Genomic DNA, 22239 nt, shown 5'->3' on the forward strand with positions numbered 1-22239 from the left:
CTATTATACAATTACAAAGGAGATTAATATAATATGTTCCATAGTTTGGTACTGTGTTCAAGTTCTTCACATTACTCTATATTTCCTAACATCAAGACCCCTCCCCTTCCTGTTCGCTGTTTAGTCAGCACACAGAAAGATGCACAAACAGACACACAGGAAAAGGTGCCTCTGGGGAGAGAAACAGATGATAGAAGCTGTGACATTACATAGTTGGGCCAGAGGAGTTTGGAGAAGACAAAAATATATAATAATATCAAACAATGCATCAGCGTAATTGTACAATATCATGATACCGGTAATGCGTTGTCACTGAAAAATTACAATAAAATAAATGACAATATGGAAGTAACTTTATGTGACTCACCAGCTGACTCCCCCCATCCTTCCTGGTTCCTCCCACCTCACATCTGATTGGCGAAGGAGTTGGGGGCCTGTCCGTAGTCTCCGCCCTCCTGGTTGTAACCCTGTTGTTGGGTGTATTCTGGCTGGTAGCCTCCCTGGGAGCCGGCATACGGGTCCTGCTCGTACCCCCCCTGCTGGCCGTAGGAGTCTGGGGCGGGCTGCTTCTCTTGGGGAGGGGGGGCGCGCATGAAGGGGGCGATGATGCCGGTCTCCTTGAAGACAAACCACAGATTCCCTCCCCACAGCACCAGGTTCATGAAGCCAAAACACTAGAGGAGAAAAAGAGACCGGGTTTAATTTGAATCAATTGTTTCATTTAACAGGCCTTCTGATCCAGACCTAGAGAGAGTGAACAAAGAGCTGAGAGAGTGAACAAAGAGCTGAGAGAGTGAACAAAGAGCTGAGAGAGTGAACTAACGACCGCAGAGGATACATTTAACGGTTGATATTTTTTTAAGGAGTATTCAGCGATATGAACGCAGGCGAAGAGATGAAACAGCCAAACAGGGTACATTCTCCCAGCTGTTTCGTTTCCCCAGTCACTAAGTTACTGAGTCTGTCATTGATCCTAGCTGTTAACACCAGCACTCACAACAGAGGTGTTCAGTCCAGACATAACGGGGTCATGGACCTCGCGGCAGTGGTTCCCCTCCTCGTCGCAGGCTGAGATCAGGTCCACCACCTTCTCTGGGTCCGTGGACGCTTTGACATCCGAGAGGCCCTTGGCCCACGCTGCTGAGCTCACCAGCCACATGAAGGTGAACACGCACGTAACGCTTCACCGAGTATACTTCGATGCTCCGACTTGTAAAGGAGGACCCCCCGAGCGTCTCTTCCTGGTTGGCGACTACTCTTCCTCTGCAGAGTTCTTCGTGACCATTGGGGTGTTTGCCTTCCTGTACTCCATGGCTGCACTCAACTTCTACATCTTCGCCTTGGAGAAATACCGCGAAAACAACAAGGGGCCTCTCATTGTGAGTGTACAGGGTGAGAGGTGTGTGTGTGTGTGTGTGTGTGTGTGTACAGGGTGAGTGTGTGTGTGTGTGTGTGTGTACAGGGTGTACAGCCAGCAAATCTAGAACAGTCAAAGTCACAGAAATCAGGGAATTAATCCTGCTGGAGGAATTCTAAAAACCCCTTCAGATGAATGTTTGGCGGGCCTCGTTTTGAAAGCCCAACGTAGACGTCATCGGCATCTCGTTCGCCTCGGTTATCGTCCGGTGACACTAAACCTTCGGCTGAGACTCGCAAGTGTTTTTACTGCCACCGAATAGGCCATGTGATATCGGACCGCCCGGTTTTGAAAAGTAAACCGAAACCGTCCCCGCCACCATCCGCTAAACCAAAAGGTGTTGGGTTTGTTCAGACTGTGCCTGTACCAGGCACATCGGTCTGCTCTGCGGACAGGGGTAAAGCCAGATCCTGAGTATGCTCCGGTTATGTCTGCTGGTTGTTTCAGTAACGGGAAAACAAGCCGTATTCAGAACCTTTGAGACACTGGTTCGACGCAGTCACTAATCCTCACAGACTGTTTGCCCTGGCCTGCTGGGACTAACTGCAGCTCACATGTCCTTTTACAAGGTCTAAAGACAAAGCCCATGTCTGTGCCGTGACACCTCCTTCATCTGGCGTCCCGATTTGGTATCAGGACATTTCCGTGTTGGTGTAGTGTCTAGGCTACCAGTGAAATGAATCACACTGTTACTAGGTAACGACATAGCTGGTGTTCACGTGACTCCAGTGTTAGAGGAGGTAGATAGCCCAAGGCCCAAAAGTACAGATGATAATTTGATCCAAGCATTTCCCCCATTTATTTCCTGCTTGTGTGTGTGATGGAAATTCCATGTATCGACACTCTTAAAGGAGTAAGAAACAGAGACAAATTTCTCTTGGCACAATTTCACATGTTTATTAAATCATTTGCAAATGAGAGAGACGCGTCAAAAGCTTACATACATAATCATCCGAGGAGTCTCTAACTCCATACATGAACAATCCGTATTTATTACATAGAAAAGGGGTGTGGTAAGATGCTGCCATCGGTCTTGTCACATAAGAATTTACCCAAAGGGCGGGCTGTCCCCCCACCTTATCCTTCTCAACTCCTGAGGAGACACAATGTCTGGATAGTCAACAGAGACACTAAAGGGTTATACAGATTTACGAGTACCCCTCTAATCCACCCGTGCCGGTCAAGGATGTCTCCTATTCAAACACCAGACCCCTCTCGGCATCTTTAACTAGTAACTCATTCATACATGTATAGGACGACAAAGAATACATCCTTCTTCTAGGCAGGACATGGCCCAAATATCTAATAATCCTCTGATATTATACAGACATGTGTGTCACAAAGTACAGATTTACATATCAGCCAATGGAAAGACAGACATTTCTCAAATGCACCTTAGTTCAAAATTTCCATAACATGTGTTAACAAGAGCCCAGTCTCGCAAGCTGGGTGACGAAGTGGATTTGGCTGGTTACATGTTTGAGCAAGTTAAGGCAGAGGACCCCAAACAGAACATTCCTTCTACAAAGTCTATGGTGGCTATTCCTGTACAGACTCAGAAAGGGGAAAGCGGAGTCGTGGCCCCGTGTCAAGACACTCCAGTCAGTCACGCCGGAGAAGCTGATCGAGTGGCAAAAAGAGGACGTTAGCCTGCGTAAATGTTCTGAGTCAATTGGTGTCCCCTGAGGAAGCAAAGCTTAGGGTGACCGCCTACTTCATAGTTGCATGAGTCTTGATGCGTAAATGGGCAGCGCATAACGCAGTTACCAAGTGGTGGTTCCTACACCGTTGAGACCGCAGGTGCTGTCACCAGGTCATGACCCTGCATGGTCCATTACACATGGGGGTAATGAGAAAACACAACAGGGTCCTCTGACATTTTGTCTGTCCAGGATTAAAGTCTGACATTGTACAGTTCTGTAAAACGTGTCATGTGTGCCAGGTCACAGATAAAGTGAATCAGCCTGTTCCTCGTGCGCCACTTCATCCGATTCCTGTGGTGGGAGGAACTGTTTGAGCGAGTAATGATTGATTGCCTGGGTCGACTACCGAAAACCAGATCAGGTCATCAATACCTGCTTTCTATCATGTGCAGCGCTACCCGTTACCCAGAGGCTTTCCCTCTCCGTACCACTACGGCTAAAACAGTTGGAAAGGATTTGATAAACATTTTCTCCACGTTTGGAACAGTGCCACAACATAATTGGAGGCACTGTTGAGATGGTCAGGGACGCTAAATGGGTCTCTCCAAATTAACAAACTAGTTTTGATCAATGCTGAGATTGACATCAGGCCAGCTGGCTGTCGGCTGTTGTGGCACTGTGAGTCTGGTTGCACAAACAAATGCGTGGCCACGTTGAGAGGTAGGCATTAGCTGTTTCTCAATGTCAAGGATCCTTCCTTGGTAGGACTAGTCCTTCCAAGGAAGGATCCTTCAGAGGCTAGGCCAGGCTCCTCCTTAGCATTCAAAGAACACGTACAATAGAACAGGCTACCAAGTGCACGTCATTACGTCAGTGAAAAGGCCCGCCTTCTGTACAACTTGTCTAGTGATTTATAAAAGAAATGCCGGTGACAGCAACCAAGCTAACAACTGTTAGCTAATATGACAGGTTCGGTTCGGTTCAGTTAGCTAGCTAGCTAGCCTACCGTTAGCTTGTGAGGTATCTAGCTAATTATTAATAGCAATTTGTACTGGCATTTAAACGTTAAACTTTATTTTTATGTACTACCATTTTAACAAAGGTACGGGGTTTTTTTACGAGCTGGCAAAGCTGTGCGCATAGGATTGTGGGTAATATAGGAGCGCGAAGGATACACATATGCATCCTTTGCCGTCTATGGGAAATTCTCTGAACGAAGGACTCAGTCCTTGGTGGGATTCGGAGGATCCTCGACATTGGAACGGTCCTTCAACGGATGTCCATGACGTAGCATCCTCCAAATTCTGGCTTCAAATGATCCTTCCTTGACATTGAGAAACAGCTATTGTCTTGCTCTAAATTAACAACTTCCTGCAGACCAGGAAGAGACAGGGTCAACAGAATGTACGTGAGTGTATGAATACAAATGAAATAAAAGGAGAAAATGGTCTGCCGATGAATGCAGAGTGAGTGTGGACAGTTGTTGTTGGAAAAATTGCCCAAGTGTGTGAAAGGGCTGTGAGACTCCCAGTGTGTGTGTGTGTGTGTGTGTGTGTGTGTGTGTGTGTGTGTGTGTGTGTGTGTGTGTGTGTGTGTGTGTGTGTGTGTGTGAGAAAGGGCTGTGAGGTTCCTGACGTGTGTGTGTGTGTGAAAGGGCTGTGAGACGCCCACATAAGTCACAGAAATTGTTGTGACTATTTTGTGTGAAGTAGAGATTTTAAGGGACAATTGCAACTATTATTTTGAGCGTTTCTCTACTACAGACAAGAGTTGAAAAGTACAAGAAAAAGGAATTAAGCCTGGACTCTTTATTTCTGTCCTGTGCTGTGTAGTGTAACATGTTTTTGATCCCTTCCTTTCTTTCCTTTTTCACTTCCTTTTAATCCAGACCCTCCCAACATCCAGGAAGACAGTCAGATGTAAACAAGGGTGTAGGAGTGACTCTGATATTGAGGGGGACACATTTATTACAGAGTGAATGTTAATGTATTCACAAATGTCTATTTAATAGGTAGTTCTATGTGTTTTTACACTTCTAGTTTGATTCCCTTTGTCCATGACTACGTTAGATACAGACACGCTCTGGTTTTGAAAGGCGTTGGCATTACTGACCAGTGAAGTGCAAATAGGACCATGGTGACCAACACAGTTTTGCTTGGAGGTAGTCTGGTTGAAAATACTGGGGGTGATAATTGTTTCCACAACGCTGGCTCGCAATACTGTCTGGAAAGGTTGTAACAAATAGATTGTTTGGGGTAACTATGTGTTAAAATATTTAACACACTTTAGCTATATGTAGATCAGTGGCGTCGTTAGGCCTGGGTGTCCAGGGATATAGCCTCGGATCTTTTATGAATAGCCCTGGATCTCAAATTGACCAAAAATAATCATAAAAAAATAGCCCCTGATCTATTCATCTATAATTACGATTGCGCGTTATGGCATTGTAGACGTGTAGGCCGCTAGCGTGTACATCGACTTTTGCCGCATGTACTTTAAAAACAGTGTACATTCTGTCCCGGGCGCTGCGAGTGGGTTGGCTAAGCCCTGACTGTATTGGGATCCTAGCGACGACTCTGATCTAGATGATTCAAAACACCTAAACTGAAGGGAAAAAAATCCCAACTTTTGTATTGAGTTTGTTGCCAATAACCTAAGATACTTGCACTCCATTATTGACTGGCGGTGGCTCATCCATTATGAAGACTAAAACAGAGATTGTGCATATCATTTTAGCAGGTGTTCTTCCTTTCAAATAATTCACACAGCCATAGGAACTACGGTGTTATCTTGCAAGCAAGCTACTGTAACGTTTGTTGGATTAAATTTAAAAATAAACATAGCTAGTGAACTTCGTCAAACAATTTCTTTAGCCAGACGAAATCTTATTTTATCTTGTTCGTTCTATAGCTATGAAAATGTATTGACGTTTATACACGTTGTACTTACAGTGAAAACACAACGTATAGCTACAGTAACCCACTAATCCAACCTAGGGCCTGTTGCACAAAAGTAGAATGAAGAAATCCAGGATAACTGAAAAAGCGCAGCTTGACTTAGCGTGATCCGCTCATCGCGGCTTAATTGGTTGCATGTTTGCCGAGCCAGGATGAGAAGGTGAAGCTATGTCAAGCCAGGTGTAGATAGTCGGGATAAGTGCACGTCCACGGCGTTCTTAAATAGACCTCGGTATCGATCACAGATTCACTGATTCAGAGATGGAGAAGACGCGTGCGGCATATTTTTCACCCGAGGAGCAGCAACTAATTATGGAAAGTTATGAGGACGTAAAGCATATAATATGCAGAAAAGGAAATACGGCAGCTGTTATTAAACTGAGAGAAAAAGCCTGGCAGACAATAGCGGACCGACTGAATGCGGAAGGATTTAAAAATATCTACTTTCCAGAAAAGTTGTACACTGTTTTAATTGCTCTAATATGCTTGTTTTATGTGTCGGTTTCAGTGCTGTATCTCGTTGTGTACTAAATGTGCTGGTTGTACTGTAGGAGTCTTTGAGTAGCCTTACATGTAAAGCACAATATAAAACTCTCATGCGAGAATGTTTTACAACCATGTGCACAAATCTCCTCCCTGAGGAAATGGCCCTTGATTTGAACCAAGGAATTCCTGTGATGGAAGGATCTGTATGTAACAGGATCCAGATGCAGTACCAAACTGAAAGTGACAGCACTAAAATAAAAAGCTTAAGAAGCATTGTGGTGTTCCCTGTGTGATGAATGTACACTACACTATGCAAAGTTATTAGTTCAGTGAGGTGAGACGAAAATTGAGGTTATGAAACCAAAGTAAGCTACTATAATATCGAATAAACATTAGGCCTAATTAAGGAGTAACACAAACAATCCTTTATTGGAGAAGGACAAGACAATGAAATCACTCATCTGAAATAATGTATTGGTCTCTGACCAGCCTGCCATTAATGTCATCTGGGAATATAGCTGCATTGTCCCACTCAATCTCCGGTGCCACTGCTGGACCCCTTTCCTTTCTCAGACAGGCAATATTGTGTAGGACCGTGCAGGCTACAGTAATGTCACAGGCCCTGTCTGGGGTGACCCTCAGGTGGTGGAGACACTGAAATCGTGACTTGAGAAGGCCAAATGCCATCTCAATTCAGGCCCTTGTTCTTGCATGGGCAAGATTGTATCCTTGCTGTGCTGCTGTCTGAGGGTCTGCAAGGGGAGTGAGAAGGTATGTCTCACAGGCATAACCCTTGTCTCCCAGCAGAATGCCAGATAATTCACCTGAGAATACAAAATGTAATTATTACAACTACACAAGTAAAACCTTTGACACAATTGTGTTTATCAGTGAAATGGACGGACCCAGGCCACTTTGCCTCCACATTGGTAATGATGCAGGCAGCATCACAGATCATCTGAAACAATGCAATGTTTCCTATTCAGTATACATGTCATGCACAGAATACATTTGGGCTAATTTTTACCTGAACATTGATACTGTGGAAGGATTTTCTGTTGACACAATCTCCCTCCTGGGCCCCTGAGGGGCGTTTAATGCGGATCTGTGTGCAGTCCAGCGCACCAATGACATTAGGGAAAGATGTAACACAAAATAGTCTGAGTATATCCTGTGACAGTTGTAATGTAACACATTTTTGTAATCTGTAATTCATGTTACCTGCAATCTTGTAGAAATCTCTTTGATGAAGCACATTCTTCTGTGGCCAGCGAATGTAATAAAGATGTGTGCCAAGGATTTCAGTGCCAAACACACTTCTGATACAACGGCAAATAGTGCCTTTATTTAGAATTTCGGCATGTCCCACGGCATATAAAAACATGTCGCTTCTAAAAAATACGCAGTGCCACACAATAACGGATTCTATCTCCAGTAAATCCATACCTCTCATGCAGGTACTCGTCGGGAAAAGCTAAAGGGTCTGATCTGTTTCCCGAAACACCCTCCCACGTTTGAAAGCATGTCTAAATATCATCGCTTCTTCATCCAAAACGTCATTCAGAAATGGGCATGCCATGGTGCAGGGAGAAACACCGGTGAATGGGACTTTATACACTCACCTAAAGGATTATTAGGAACACCTGTTCAATTTCTCATTAATGCAATTATCTAATCAACCAATCACATGGCAGTTGCGTCAATGCATTTAGGGGTGTGGTCCTGGTCAAGACAATCTCCTGAACTCCAAACTGAATGTCAGAATGGGGGGAAAAAAGGTGATTTAAGCAATTTTGAGCGTGGCATGGTTGTTGGTGCCAGGCGGGCCGGTCTGAGAATTTCACAATCTGCTCAGTTACTGATTTTTTTCACGCACAACCATTTCTAGGGTTTACAAAGAATGGTGTGAAAAGGGAAAAACATCCAGTATGCGGCGAAAATGCCTTGTTGATGCTAGAGGTCAGAGGAGAATGGGCCGACTGATTCAAGCTGATAGAAGAGCAACTTTTACTGAAATAACCACTCGTTACAACCGAGGTATGCAGCAAAGCATTTGTGGAGCCACAACACGCACAATCTTGAGGCGGATGGGCTACTACAGCAGAAGACACCGGGTACCACTCATCTCCACTACAAATAGGAAAAAGAGGCTACAATTCGCACAAGCTCAACAAAATTGGACAGTTGAAGACTGGAAGAATGTTGCCTGGTCTGATGAGTCTCGATTTCTGTTGAGACATTCAGATGGTAGAGTCAGAATTTGGCGTAAACAGAATGAGAACATGGATCCATCATGCCTTGTTACCACTGTGCAGGCTAGTGGTGGTGGTGTAATGGTGTGGGGGATGTTTTCTTGGCACACTTTAGGCCCCTTAGTGCCAATTGGGCATCGTTTAAATGCCACGGCCTACCTGAGCATTGTTTCTGACCATGTCCATCCCTTTATGACCACCATGTACCCATCCTCTGATGGCTACTTCCAGCAGGATAATGCACCATGTCACAAAGCTCAAATCATTTCAAATTGGTTTCTTGAACATGACAATGAGTTCACTGTACTGAAATGGCCCCCACAGTCACCAGATCTCAACCCAATAGAGCATCTTTGGGATGTAGTGGAACGGGAGCTTCGTGCCCTGGATGTGCATCCCACAAATCTCCATCAACTGCAAGATGCTATCCTATCAATATGGGCCAACATTTCTAAAGAATGCTTTCAGCACCTTGTTGAATCAATGCCACGTAGAATTAAGGCAGTTCTGAAGGCGAAAGGGGGTCAAACACAGTATTAGTATGGTGTTCCTAATAATCCTTTAGGTGAGTGTATATTGCCCTCATCACTGAATTCATTGAAATCTCTGTTGCAAATTCATCAACCATTGCAAACCATCTAAACTGCAATAGTAGGATTTAAATCAAACTCGTCACAGCAATAGTGACAAGTAATGCATGTTAACAATAAAGCAGAAAACATTCAGAAGACAACGGAACGACGTCTGTTAAAGACGTTTATTTTGGATCAGAGCGGCAGCTGATTTAACACATAAGACTCCAGCATTAATCTTAGCCTGGCTGCAAAGAATAAATCTCCATAAATCTCCTTGGCTGGGTTTAATTCAGCCTGCTTTTGTGCAAACAAGTCAAAGCTAAATTCATCCAGGATAACTATCCCAGCTTAATCCCTTATCCTGGTTTTGTGCAACAGGCCCCAGGTGTGCAGCCACTTGGTAAACTCTTTGTTTTCTTGTCTGTTTATAATGTACACTTCATGTTATCTACTGTCGCGTGTTATATTGTTGTACTGCGTTTACGTCCGTTGAACGTTAAAGATAATATGAATACTATGCTCTGGTAGATCTAAGCAGTTTCGTTAACTGATAAATATAACGCTATGCTCAAAAGTTATAAGTTGACGAGGTGGCAGCCGTGGGACATAAAGCTAACATTTTAGACTTTATAACCTTTCTATATCATACTATTTGTGATTATTTCTTTAGCTTTATAAATAAACAATTAAATTACCCTTCAAATATCTTTTTTCCGAAGCTGGCTTCTGTCATTTACTGTAGTTTGTATCACGCTAATGTAAATTCAAGAGTTTGTTTTTAAAATAAGTTTGTTTTTAGTTAGTTATGTAATGCTCTAAAAACGGTGGTGTGACGTCGTGATTGACAGCTGTGATTGACAGCTATCTGAGCCGAGGAGCCACTTAAGCGCCAACAGGCTTTTTTCGCGATCTTCGGAGGACTAAGGAGATTGGAGCTTTAAATTTAATCTCTAAATTTCTATAATTGATATAATTTCACACAGACATAATGGGTTGTTCTGCAGTAGATTGTGCTAACCAATCTGGCATTTCCAATCGATCTTTGAATTTTTTTCGGTAAGTTAAATTTATAAGCTATTTAATTAGTAAATAAATGTAATGGGCTAGCTAACGTTAGCTAAAAGACAACAAGCCTCGTTAATAGCCATGTTAATAGCTAGCAGGTGATCGTTAGCTAGAAGTTACCAATTATTTTTGTATTAGGCCTATTCTAAATTAAGTTAGTAAGTTAGGCTATAACATATCGTCTAGGTTTAACAAGCAAAGGTTGTACTGTACTTGGACTTGATTGAACTAAATATGAAGTTGATTTAGCTGTCCGCTAAATTGAGATTAATTGTTTATAATAGTTTAATTGTAGTAATACGAGTACTCGTATTTTACAGTATATTCATGTTTTACTTTTGTAAATATGACCTATTTAAATGTGTGGTTAGTAGGCTACTTGTATTTACCTTATTTTAATGAGGTTGGAGTGGAACGGAGCAGACAGAGTTCACAGGAGCAGGACTCCACTTCCAAAACAGTGGGGGGGCTCAAGATGGCGGAGAGAGTGGACGCAATGTGAATAGCTCTGAGTAGCAAAGCCTTGAAAAATAAACGGAATGAACTTTTAATTCAACAAAAACCCGGAAATATCAAATGTTAAATTGTAAGAAACTTATTATAATAATTCAATAACGTGTGAGTGACCCGGAGCACCTCCTGGAATACGATATTGCAAACCATAACATGGCTAGCACAAAAGCTAATGCCAAACTGAGGGCTCTCCAAGAACACGACTATGGTGGTCCAGAAAGGATGGACACTAATATCAGAGGAACCAAAAACACCTTAACATCTCCTTCCAAACCACCAGCACCACAGAAAAAGTCAAAACCAGACGATGTCGTGACTGCTGGAGCCCATGAGGTGGACGCCTCTAACGCTGCGATCCTGGCTGCTATCGGCACTCTTCAAAACATGATGCAGGACTTCAAAGCAGAGCTAAAGCAAAACACGCTGACCATAGCCAACATCGCGAAAGCGGTAGATTTGAACTCTGCCGAGATCAAAGATTGTAAAGAACAGTGCCAAACACTGCACGTCCAGGTGAAACAATTAAAAGAGGAGAACACAGATCTGGTGAAAAGAGCAGTAGAAGTGGAAAAAAGGGCTGTGGAGCTGGAGCGTTATAAAAGAAGATGGAACCTGCGAGTGAATGGCTTACAAGAGGGAACACACGACAAATTCTCTGATATGATCGGAAAGATTGTGCCACAGTGGAGGGAGAAGATGGATTTCCTCCTGGATTCGGTGCATCGACTGGGGCAGGGTAACACCAACCGCCCTCGTCAGATTATTATGCAATTCACAGGACGCCACTTCAGGGACGAACTCTGGCGGGTCACCAAACTTCACCCCGTCTGCAAGGATCTCAACATCCGCTTCTCAGAAGACCTCACCAAGGAAGACAGAGAGGCACGGATGGCTGTGTGGCCGAAAGTTGAACAAGCAAGGAAGGCAGGTCTAAAGACAGTGTTCCGGGGCCCCCATGCTTTCATTAATGGACAAAGAGTCTCACCATAGACACAACTTTCCGGGGTTTTTGAATTGTGAAAACGAGTAAGTTTGAATGAAAACGTATTCTCGAGGTTTTGTTACTCTTATATATTCCTGATAGGAAACTTTTACTGTTGGCTGAAGGCTTAGTTCAGCAATCCATTGTTGTTTATCATTTATTAATTTTATTTATTTGTTTTTTCTTCTATTTTCAGTTTAAAGAGTAACATTTCTCTAATTTCTGTTAATGCAAGGGGTTTAAGAGACATGAGTATGTCTCATGTCTCTCATGAGTATTTTTTTATTTTGTAAAGGGAAGAAGTCAAATATAATTTTTTTGCAGGAAACACATTCTAAGGTTGAAGATGTTGTATTTTGGTCTAAACAATGGGGGAGACGAAGCTTACTTTAGCCATGGCACTTCAAGGTCAGCAGGTGTCGCCATCCTCCTAAATAATTTCAAAGGTCATATTGTGTCCCGTATGGCAGATGAATTTGGTCATTGGCTGATTCTTATTGTAAACATAGATGGTCTGAAATTCATCTTGGTCAACATTTATGGTTATATTATCAGTAGAGAAAACCGAAACCTACTTGTACAAATTGATTTACATTTAGACAATCTCAAATTGACACATTCAACTGATAACATCATCATTGGTGGAGACCTAAACCTAGTTCATGATGATTTTTTTGATAAATACCCTTGCAGATACTCTGCAAGTCATCCGAACACCATATTCACAAGCTTTTGCGAAAAACTACATTTGGTTGATATTTGGAGACACTTAAATCCAGAAATATATAAATACTCCTGGTTTAGCTCAAGCCACATTTATAAATCCAGAATTGATCACTGGTTAATTCCGAATCATTTGCTAGTTTATAATATTAGCTCTGATATGTCTGCTGCACCACTAACAGATCATAGTGTTATTTTACTACAGATCAAACCCAATGACAACAATGTTCACTCACACACATACTGGAAGTTCAACTCCAGCCTGCTCAAAAATAATGACTACTGCCAAAAAATCAAAATATAAAATACGCCAATTTACCATCTCATTCAGTAAAATAATTAAAAAAGATAGTGAAAAAAAAGAACTAGACATTATTAATCAGTTGAATATGTACTGCAATAGGCCAAACCCCACTGAGGATGATAGACAGATGATATTAAACCTCCAACCTAAACTAGATGACATTTATAGTCGTAAGGCCCATGGGGCCTTTGTGAGATCCAGAGCTAAATGGATAGAGGAGAGGAAAAAAATAGCATCAGATCCCTGATGGTGGATGATAATGAAGTCACAGATGAAAAATTTATCTCTTCAGAAATCTGGAAATTCTATAGCCAGCTCTATAGCTCTAAATTTTCTAGCGTGGACTGTCAGAATTTTTTTAAGGTTATAGCAAAACATATTACAAAAATAGAGGATGGCCTCGAACAAACATGTGATAGTCAAATAACAATTACAGAACTTGATGCAGTAACTGGTCGTCTTTCTCTTAACAAAGCCCCCGGGTCCGACGGTCTCACAGGTGATTTTTACAGACATTTTGGGGTAGATTTAAGAGACCTGCTGCTACAAGTCTTTACCGAAATATTTGAAACATGTGTGCTTCCACCAACAATGAGACATGAAGTTATCATCTCAATTCCAAAACCTGGGAAGGATCCCAGAATTATAGAAAACAGAAGACCCATTACACTCAGAAATTCAGACTACAAACTCCTAACTTACATCTTTGCTTCTCGTCTTCAAACAGGGATTTCAGATCTTATTGCAGATACACAATCAGGGTTCTTAAAAGGAAGATCAATCAATAACAATATAAGGTTGGTAATGGACATCATCAAGTATAGAAGCGAAATAGAGGATGATGGTTTCCTTCTTTTTCTAGACTTCTATAAAGCATTCGACTCCGTGGAGCATCCATTTATTCTTTCGGCGCTCAAACACTTTGGTTTTGGAATCAAATTTAGGGAATGGGTTGGTGGATTATACCAAGATATTAGTAGTTGTGTCTTATTACCTAGCGGTACCACCCCAAGCTTCCGGATTAATATGGGTATTCCTCAAGGTTGCCCCATCTCACCATACCGGTTCATCTTAGCCACAGAAATGCTAGCAATCTATATTAAAAACTGCAATGATATTAAAAAACTTAATTTGCTTAGCACAGACATAATAATCAGCCAACTAGCAGATGATACAACAATATTTTTAAAAGATAGATACCAAATTTCAACGACTATTGCCAAAATTGAAAAATTCTCAAAAGCCTCAGGTCTAACATTAAACTTAAAAAAGTGTGAATTGATGGCTATTCGCGACACTTCACTGGAAAATATCTGTAATATCCCTATTAAATCAGAAATCAAATACCTGGGGATCTACCTCTCCGAAGACCAAAAACAGAGCCAGATTCTGAATGTAGAAAATAAAATTAAAGAATGCAAGTCAAGACTAAATATTTGGCTACAGAGAGACATATCAATACTAGGTCGAATTTACCTAACTAAGATGGAATGTTTGTCGAGATGTATTTACCCAGCCTACTCCAAAGCCATTCCAAACAAATTGATTAAATCTATCAACCAAATCAACCTACATTTTATTTGGAGGAACAGACCACATTATATGAAGAAAAGCAATATGGTTAAAGACACAAAAGATGGAGGTCTAAAAGTTATTGATTTTGACTGCCTTAATGGTACCTTAAAAATAAATTGGCTAAAATCTTGGATCAAACACAGCAACTCCTTCTGGTATTGTATTCCAAAGACCTTGTTTAAGAACATTGGAGGATTAGAATTTCTTCTTAGAGCGGACTTTAGTGTTAACAATTTACCTATATCATTGTCAGAGTTTCACAAACAAATACTCTTGTATTGGAAAATGTTATACGTGCATAACTTCTCACCCCACACATCATTACTCTGGAACAACAGATCTCTCTTCTTTGAAGATTGATATGGGAAAAACATATGGTCCATGGCCGACTTAATGGATACCAATGGACATTTTTAAAATTTTGAACAATTTTGCATCAAACATAATTTCAAACCCTAAAAATCAGACTTTTCTAAATTACATAGAGCACTACCCCAAGGTTTTGTTTCTCTAACAAGAAACATTTTGGAATATTATCCGATTCATCCACAATTAGCCCCACTATCAATTCAAGGAATCTCTGTTTTGGATAAAAGATGCACTAACCACTTTATTAGGAATTGTTTTATTGAATATCTTTACCCTAACAGCCAAAATAAAAAGAACATCTTACAAAAATTTGGTAAAGTTTCAGTCACTAAACTTAGAACAATGTATCTAACACTCCCTATACCTCCTAAAGTGAAAGAAACACATTTCAAAGTAATGAACAACATTTACCCCTCTAAAGAATTACTGAGACTTCGCTTTGGTATAGATGTTAATACATGTACATTCTGTGAAAATGATGTCGAAACTACGGACCATGTGTTTTTCTCATGTAATGTGAAACAGACATTTTGGTGTGATATACATAAATGGATTAAGCAACAGATATCTTCATTCCCAACCACTATTTCCTGTGACGACATAACATTCGGATTAGTGTTGCAAAATAAGGGTGATGAGCTCTGTTCTAATACAATTGTATGTCTAGCAACATTTTTGATTCATAAATGTGGAACTGTGAAATCATCTCCCAAATTTATTGTTTTTTTAAATGAATTTAAACTGTATATGAAGTCCTTAAAACCTCTGAAAGGTCCTAAAGCACAAAACATATATGATACCATAAAACACTTCCCAACGGAGGTAAATAGTTGAACAATGTATGTATTCTCCCCTTGTGTTATGGTATTATTATTTATACATATATATTTTTTTTTTTTTTCGAAGTCTCACTTGCCTTTTATAAAACATCCTATTTTTGTTACTAAGACAACTATATATCTACTGTTTGTATTAAGAGCTGTTCCCTATGGCTATATATTCTCTGTATCCTATTCTGAAGAACCAAATTTATGCAGCCATGTTTGTTTGTGAATTTGGATATTTTCAAAAAAAAATATATATATACCCTAACAGAAAAACAAAACAAAGAAATAAATAATAATACGGCTTTACTTCCTGCTCGCTACTGCGCAGAACTACTGCGCAGAACTACTGCGCAGAACTACTGCGCAGAACTACTGCGCAGAACTACTGCGCAGAACTACTGCGCAGAACTACTGCGCAGAACTACTGCGCAGAACTACTGCGCAGAACTACTGCGCAGAACTACTGCGCAGAACTACTGCGCAGAACTACTGCGCAGAACTACTGCGCAGAACTACTGCGCAGAACTACTGCGCAGAACTACTGCGCAGAACTACTGCGCAGAACTACTGCGCAGAACTACTGCGCAGAACTGGTCCCAAGATCGCTATCTGCGCAGACGCAAGTCCAAGAAGTCAGCGCCGTATCGGGACACTGGCAGCTTCAGTTTCCACCAATGGAAAAGAGCGAAGGGGCATCGTCCATCTTTTTTTTTACAGTCTATGGTATATCCTGGTTTGCCATGCCACGTTGTAGTTTTCTGCTTTTCAGAAGACTTTGCATAGGTTTGGTAGGATTTGAGTATGGTGTATAATGTTTGAAATGTGAAGCGTGTGCTTGATAATTATGAAATATGCTATTTATAGTATATTAATATTATTGTATATTTGTATTTGATTAATGCTATTTATTGTTGCTTATTATTATTGGGCTATTGAGGTAAACTGATGCTGTTTGTAGCTAGTATGTTTTAAATGTTGTATTTCTTATTATTTCAGGTTAATTACCTGCTGGTTATGCTTATGCCTAAAACCGTATCTGATGAGAGGCCTTTTCTGTATGTTGATAACACGGCGATAATGGTGCTCATTTGTCTGGAAATGGTCTGTTAATCTGAACACAGGATGTGATGCCTTCGGTTAGGAATCTAAATTCTGTTATTAATATAAAACATCCAACACCAGCCTACGTGGCAGTCAGAGCAAGTTACTGAGAGCAACAGACAACGAGTTACTGAAAACATGCCGGAAACAACTCAAAACCTCTTCTTAAAATTTAAACATTACGTAGTCACCAGAAAAGGAGTTATTTATGCTGGAGAAGTGGTAAGTCAAGCATTTTCTCCCTATTACTCTGTGACTGCATTTCCACATCAGTCAGTTGTAGATTTTGTGTTTCATGTCCCTATGCATTCTATACCACTGAAGGAAAAACTGAAGGAACCGGATGTTGACCCGTTTTTGATTAATTCCACATCGTCAGTGAATTAATGTAACAAATTAATTTAATATCAAAAAAGAGTATTAAAATTACAGTACAAGTATCCAAGATAAAAGTTCTCCGGAGTTTGAAGATGTTTGCAAAAGCAAAAATGCAGGCAGAAGGGAGGAAAATGCAAGAGAGCTTCCCCAAACCCGGCTCTGGGTTAAATCCCAGAACTATGGGGAGTTGGTTTACTGACCAAAAGATAACAAGCTAGTCCTAAAGAAGAGACCCTAACACACTCCGATCTGTTCTGGGGCAATCTCATATGACAGAGTGGTGCAAGCAAGCTAGGCAATAACAAGCAAACATTATTATCCCTGCTTTCACAGCCTATAGAAACATATTAAAACCATTACCATACCAATGATTGGGTATTAGCACAGAAATTAAGACGTAGGTATAAATGTCTATAATAAATAATGAAGTATCATTGGATACGTAAATAAACTGAAAACTGAAAACCACTCCACCAAATAACCTTTTGGTAGCGTGTGACCTCCGTCACTAAGGCTGGACTCAGCAAGATGGGCACACAGATCCAATTTTGGGGAACTAAGAGCATTGAAGTGTGATCCTAAATGTCTGATTTGTTTTGGGCCGATTGCTTCTGTGCCACTACAGGGGAGTGTGAAGAACATATAACCCACATTAACATTGAAGTCATTTAAGCGTGTAGGAATTCTGTGCCTATATGCGCAAAACCACACATCTATACAAGTTCATAGGTCAATAGTGGCCATGTATTTTGTCTAACGGAACCTGGTATATATATATTTTGAGGACCTTTGACCATAGATGCCACATATTAATTCAAGTGAATATCGGTCATTTGGTGCCATAGGAGAAGTGTTTTAAGGGTTTTTCACAAATTCAAAATGGCTGAAAAACCATGAGGGAAAAGTTAATGGGGTCCCAATTGTAAATGTTCCCTTTTTTGGCAATGGACTTAACTTCCTCTATTCAGGGCTGTAACTCAAACGAGGTGAGCTTGAAAATTGCTTGCACTCATTTTTGTCATCTCATGGTTGTCAACATATGCAACAATTAGAATTATAATACAATTTTTCCTCTTGGAGTTTTGTGCCTATATATGCAAAACCACACCCATGCACAAGTTCATTGGTTAATAGCAGCCACGTTTTTTTGACAAACTGGTCTGCTTACTATAGATTTTAAAGACCTTTAAATCTTCATACTTTTTTGTCCCGGCCCCCACGGGAATCAAACTCACAATGTTGGCATCACGAGTGCCATGGTCTACCACCCAAGCTAGCTATACACTTCATTGTTCCCCTACATGTTGTGATTAACACCCTGCTTCATCGCTGCGACCCCCAGTTTCTTGGGAAAGGCAATGTCTTCCGAACTCGCTCTCTGCCCCTCTAGATTGACTGAGCTTGTTGATGTCCAATCACCTGCAATGAGACGTGTGATGGGGCGAGGACATCATAGTTGATCGTTAGCCTCCCAAACTCAGACAGCACTGGACAATTGCAATGTCCCCCTTGGGACCCCTGGACTATACAAAGAGGATCTTAAATATGATTTCTCATCTGTCATCTCTTGTCTCTCTTTGTTTTCTAACAATTTCCTTCAGGTAATCAGCCTCATCATCATGGGCTTTCTAATTAATTCTCATCATATTAATTGGACATCTGTGCCTGTATTTAAGATGGTTGGCGCTTCTGCCTTCTTCGTCGTCTTCATGCTGGAACTGGATAAGCATTTACTCATTATCCACTGGCAGTTCACTGTAAGTATCCCACCAAATCTTTTGCTCTTTTTAGGGATTGAAGATCAGTTCTTTGAACCTTCATTTAATCACAGGAAACCAATTAAGACTGATGTTTAATTTAAAGAGGTTTATCAAAATCTCATTTACAAATATTGATAACAATATGTGCCAAAAACGTTTGGGAACCCCTGTGCCATGACCTTAACTAACCAACCTTTAACCCTAACAACATGAAGGTCATCAGCAGCATCATTAATCCCATCCTCCCCACAGGACTTTGTGCGTGCTCTGACAGGCTGTATGCTCTACATGGTCAGTTCCCTGGTCTGGCTGATCAACAACGGAAAAGGCGGTGATGAAAAACAAAAATATGCAAACAGTGTTATAGGAGGGGTAGGTTACACAGCGTTCTATTGTCTCTGGTTTTAATTCAATCAAACTACACAGCAGGGGTCTTCGATTCTTACACTACAAAGACCAGAGCCTGATGGTTTTCTGTTCTACCTCATCATTATTTTAACTGGCCAGTGGCCCGGGTCTAAATCAGTCCCTGATTAGAGGGTCGCAATGAGAATCTGGCTTAGAAGTCCAGATTTGAGTACCCCTGCTATGGAGTCTACCTATTCTGGTTGTATGGGTATTGTGGTAATTCCTCAAGGTGACCACGGTCTGTCCTGTGTTCTCCCCCAGGTCCTTGGGTTAGTGGCTGCAGTGCTGTTTGGCTATGACGCCTACTTCACCTTAAAACACATCAAGACTGGCAGACAGCAGTCCTTGGGTCAACCACTGGCTCAAACCAGTACAAGTGGGATTTAAATGCCTCAACCACTAGCTCAAACCATTACTAGTGTGGTGGTTTGCTAGTGGGTTACCTAATTGATCAGAAAGACAGCAATCACATATTATGAATCTGCTGGCGATAGCGAACAAGCAACACTCCCTGTATTCTCTGTTGCGTTCAATAAAAAAAAAAACATATTCTACATATTAAAAGTGCATAATATATGTAGTTTTACTGACAAACGCCAATTGCATTGCAACCAAATAAACATAAACAAATCAAATGAACTATAAAGAGCTCAGAATTCGGTGCCCTACCATTTACATGGTTGTTGTTTTGAATTATTAAAAAAGTAGGTAGAAATACTTTTATTGCCTATTATTAAAATAAAGGTCAGTACTTCAGACCCTTTTTAATTCAAACCCTTTTTAAATAAGGTAACCTTTTTAATAGACTGTCAGACAACTGTCCTGCCATGAACATCATTCAGTATTATAATTAAGGAAATTATTAATATTATTTAAAACATTTTAATTGAGAGAAATCTCTAACTCTGACCCAATAAAACATCTGTTAAAATAATTAACAGATATTGCTTCAGGGATAGCTTCTCTACCATCAACACCCTTTAGTTTTAAAATTTTAAAATTTTGGAAATTCTTAATAGTATTTAAAGCATCTTTCCATCAAAATGTCTCAATAGCTCGTACCCAATAAATCTTATATGGAAATAAACAACTGACATAGCTTCAGGGAGAGCTGCTCTTCCATCAACATCTTTTTTCCAATTTTCCAATGTAGGAAATTATTAATAGTATATAAAGACAGTGTGAAAGTACTCTTTCTGTATTAGGACCAATTCCTGATGACTGTCTGATGTCCACTGGGGAGCTGCTGCATGATGTACATCCACTGCCACTAATCTGCCAAATTCTGTCAGGCTTGAAATATATTTCCTTGGTAGATTCTACATTTGGTCCTGTGCCAAGAGGATCAGTGCTTTCCTACCAGTGTCTTCCAGAGATTACCGGCACCCTCAGTCACCATCTTGATGGACCCAATTTCCCAAACCTACCAACACAGAATTACAGACAAAACATTCAATTTGCTCCCAATATGCAGCAACAATACCACTTACAATCTCTCCATGTTTCTGAGCAGAAGTCCATCATTTATGAGAAAGAGACAAGGGAACCATAAACGTTCCCCAAGACTAACATCTAGTCAATTTCCTGACTAGACACTCTCTTCTGGCCAGACACTCTGTCAGCGCATTAGGAATCGGTCCTAATACAGAGAGAGTACTTTCACACTTTTTACAACACCTTTCAAGTATCAATTCATTTTGTTCATTTTTATGTTATGTTTATAATCACCTGTGTATGCCCTGTATAGTGTAGATGTTATTCCACTACTGCCAGAAGCTTTGGGGTTTTTTACACAAAGTTGATCAACAGACTCATGCTGTATACCCTAATGAATTAACAAGAACATTAAACAAATGTTTTGTTGAATAGAATCAAAGTGTATGCCTTGGATGTTATTCAATACATTAACCACCTGAGTAAGAGGTCTGACATGTTTGAAGTTTGCTTGTGCAAGCGACAGGGGTGGGCACAGCCTTGGTTCCCATGGTACTATAGTGTCTGGTAAAGCAATTCTGTTATGTGGTTACACAGCCCTCTGCCTGCTGCACATGAGCAGGAATACATTTTAAGGTCTGTGGGGTTTTCAATATACAGAGAAATCTGTGAAAAAAGGCAATCACCTGTTGACAACCATACAATAGGCATACTGTACAGGCCAACAATAGAACACAGAACAAAGTGATCCTTGGTTTGCAGGGCACACAAGAAAGATGTTGAACCTAATGTTGATATGAATAGATTCACACTTTATTGATCCTCATTGGGAAATTCATAGCAGCAGCATAACACTATAAATACAGAAAATATATTGAAAATACTGAATATAAGGCCTAGTAGTAATAAGGTTTAAGTACTGATACTGATAGTAATTGTGCAGAAATTGTGCAACTGCAGTGCATAGAACGAAATAATTCTGAACTGGGAGGTAAGAACAAGAATCAGGGTCAATTTAAATATTTCTTATGTTCCACCTCTGTATGTTTTGATACTGGATTGGTGCTAATTATGCAAACAATGTATTTGGTTAAGAAACCAACCATGGTAGGAGATTGCAGTAAAAAACGTTTTACTGCTCCTGATGCTTGTAGAATCAACCTATACAAAACCTCAAGCTTGTGTGACTCCTAATTTTCCCGCACAGACCGGTAACACTGAGCCCTAAAATAAGATTCTTCAACGGAAAACATGTATAATGCAAGGTTAGTTAATAAGCACATAGAGTTTCACTGTATTGTAAAATATTAGTATGGAAATCCAAATAAACAACTATTACGTGGAGAAAATTTTTGATTTTAGCTAATACAGGCTACGCTAGATGCTAGCAGGACAGTGCTAACCTACCTTCAAAATCAAATATGAATTGCTCAACAAAAAACTTGTAACCTTTATCAATCTTAGATCTTT

General features: G+C 40.6%; 1 protein-coding gene across 1 annotated transcript; it reads left to right on the forward strand.

Moving 5' to 3' along the window:
• The first annotated feature begins 877 nt into the window (after window positions 1-877).
• LOC105009456 lies at window positions 878-21176 on the forward strand. Its single transcript, XM_029123896.2, has 5 exons — window positions 878-913; window positions 978-1379; window positions 18844-18924; window positions 19180-19299; window positions 19597-21176. Exons 1-5 carry the CDS (start codon window positions 878-880, stop codon window positions 19720-19722), a joined length of 765 nt encoding a protein of 254 aa, XP_028979729.2. The 3' UTR covers window positions 19723-21176.
• Window positions 21177-22239: the final 1063 nt, after the last annotated feature.

Source organism: Esox lucius, chromosome 12 (assembly GCF_011004845.1).
Source record: "Esox lucius isolate fEsoLuc1 chromosome 12, fEsoLuc1.pri, whole genome shotgun sequence".
NCBI classification, from domain to species: Eukaryota; Metazoa; Chordata; class Actinopteri; order Esociformes; family Esocidae; genus Esox; species Esox lucius.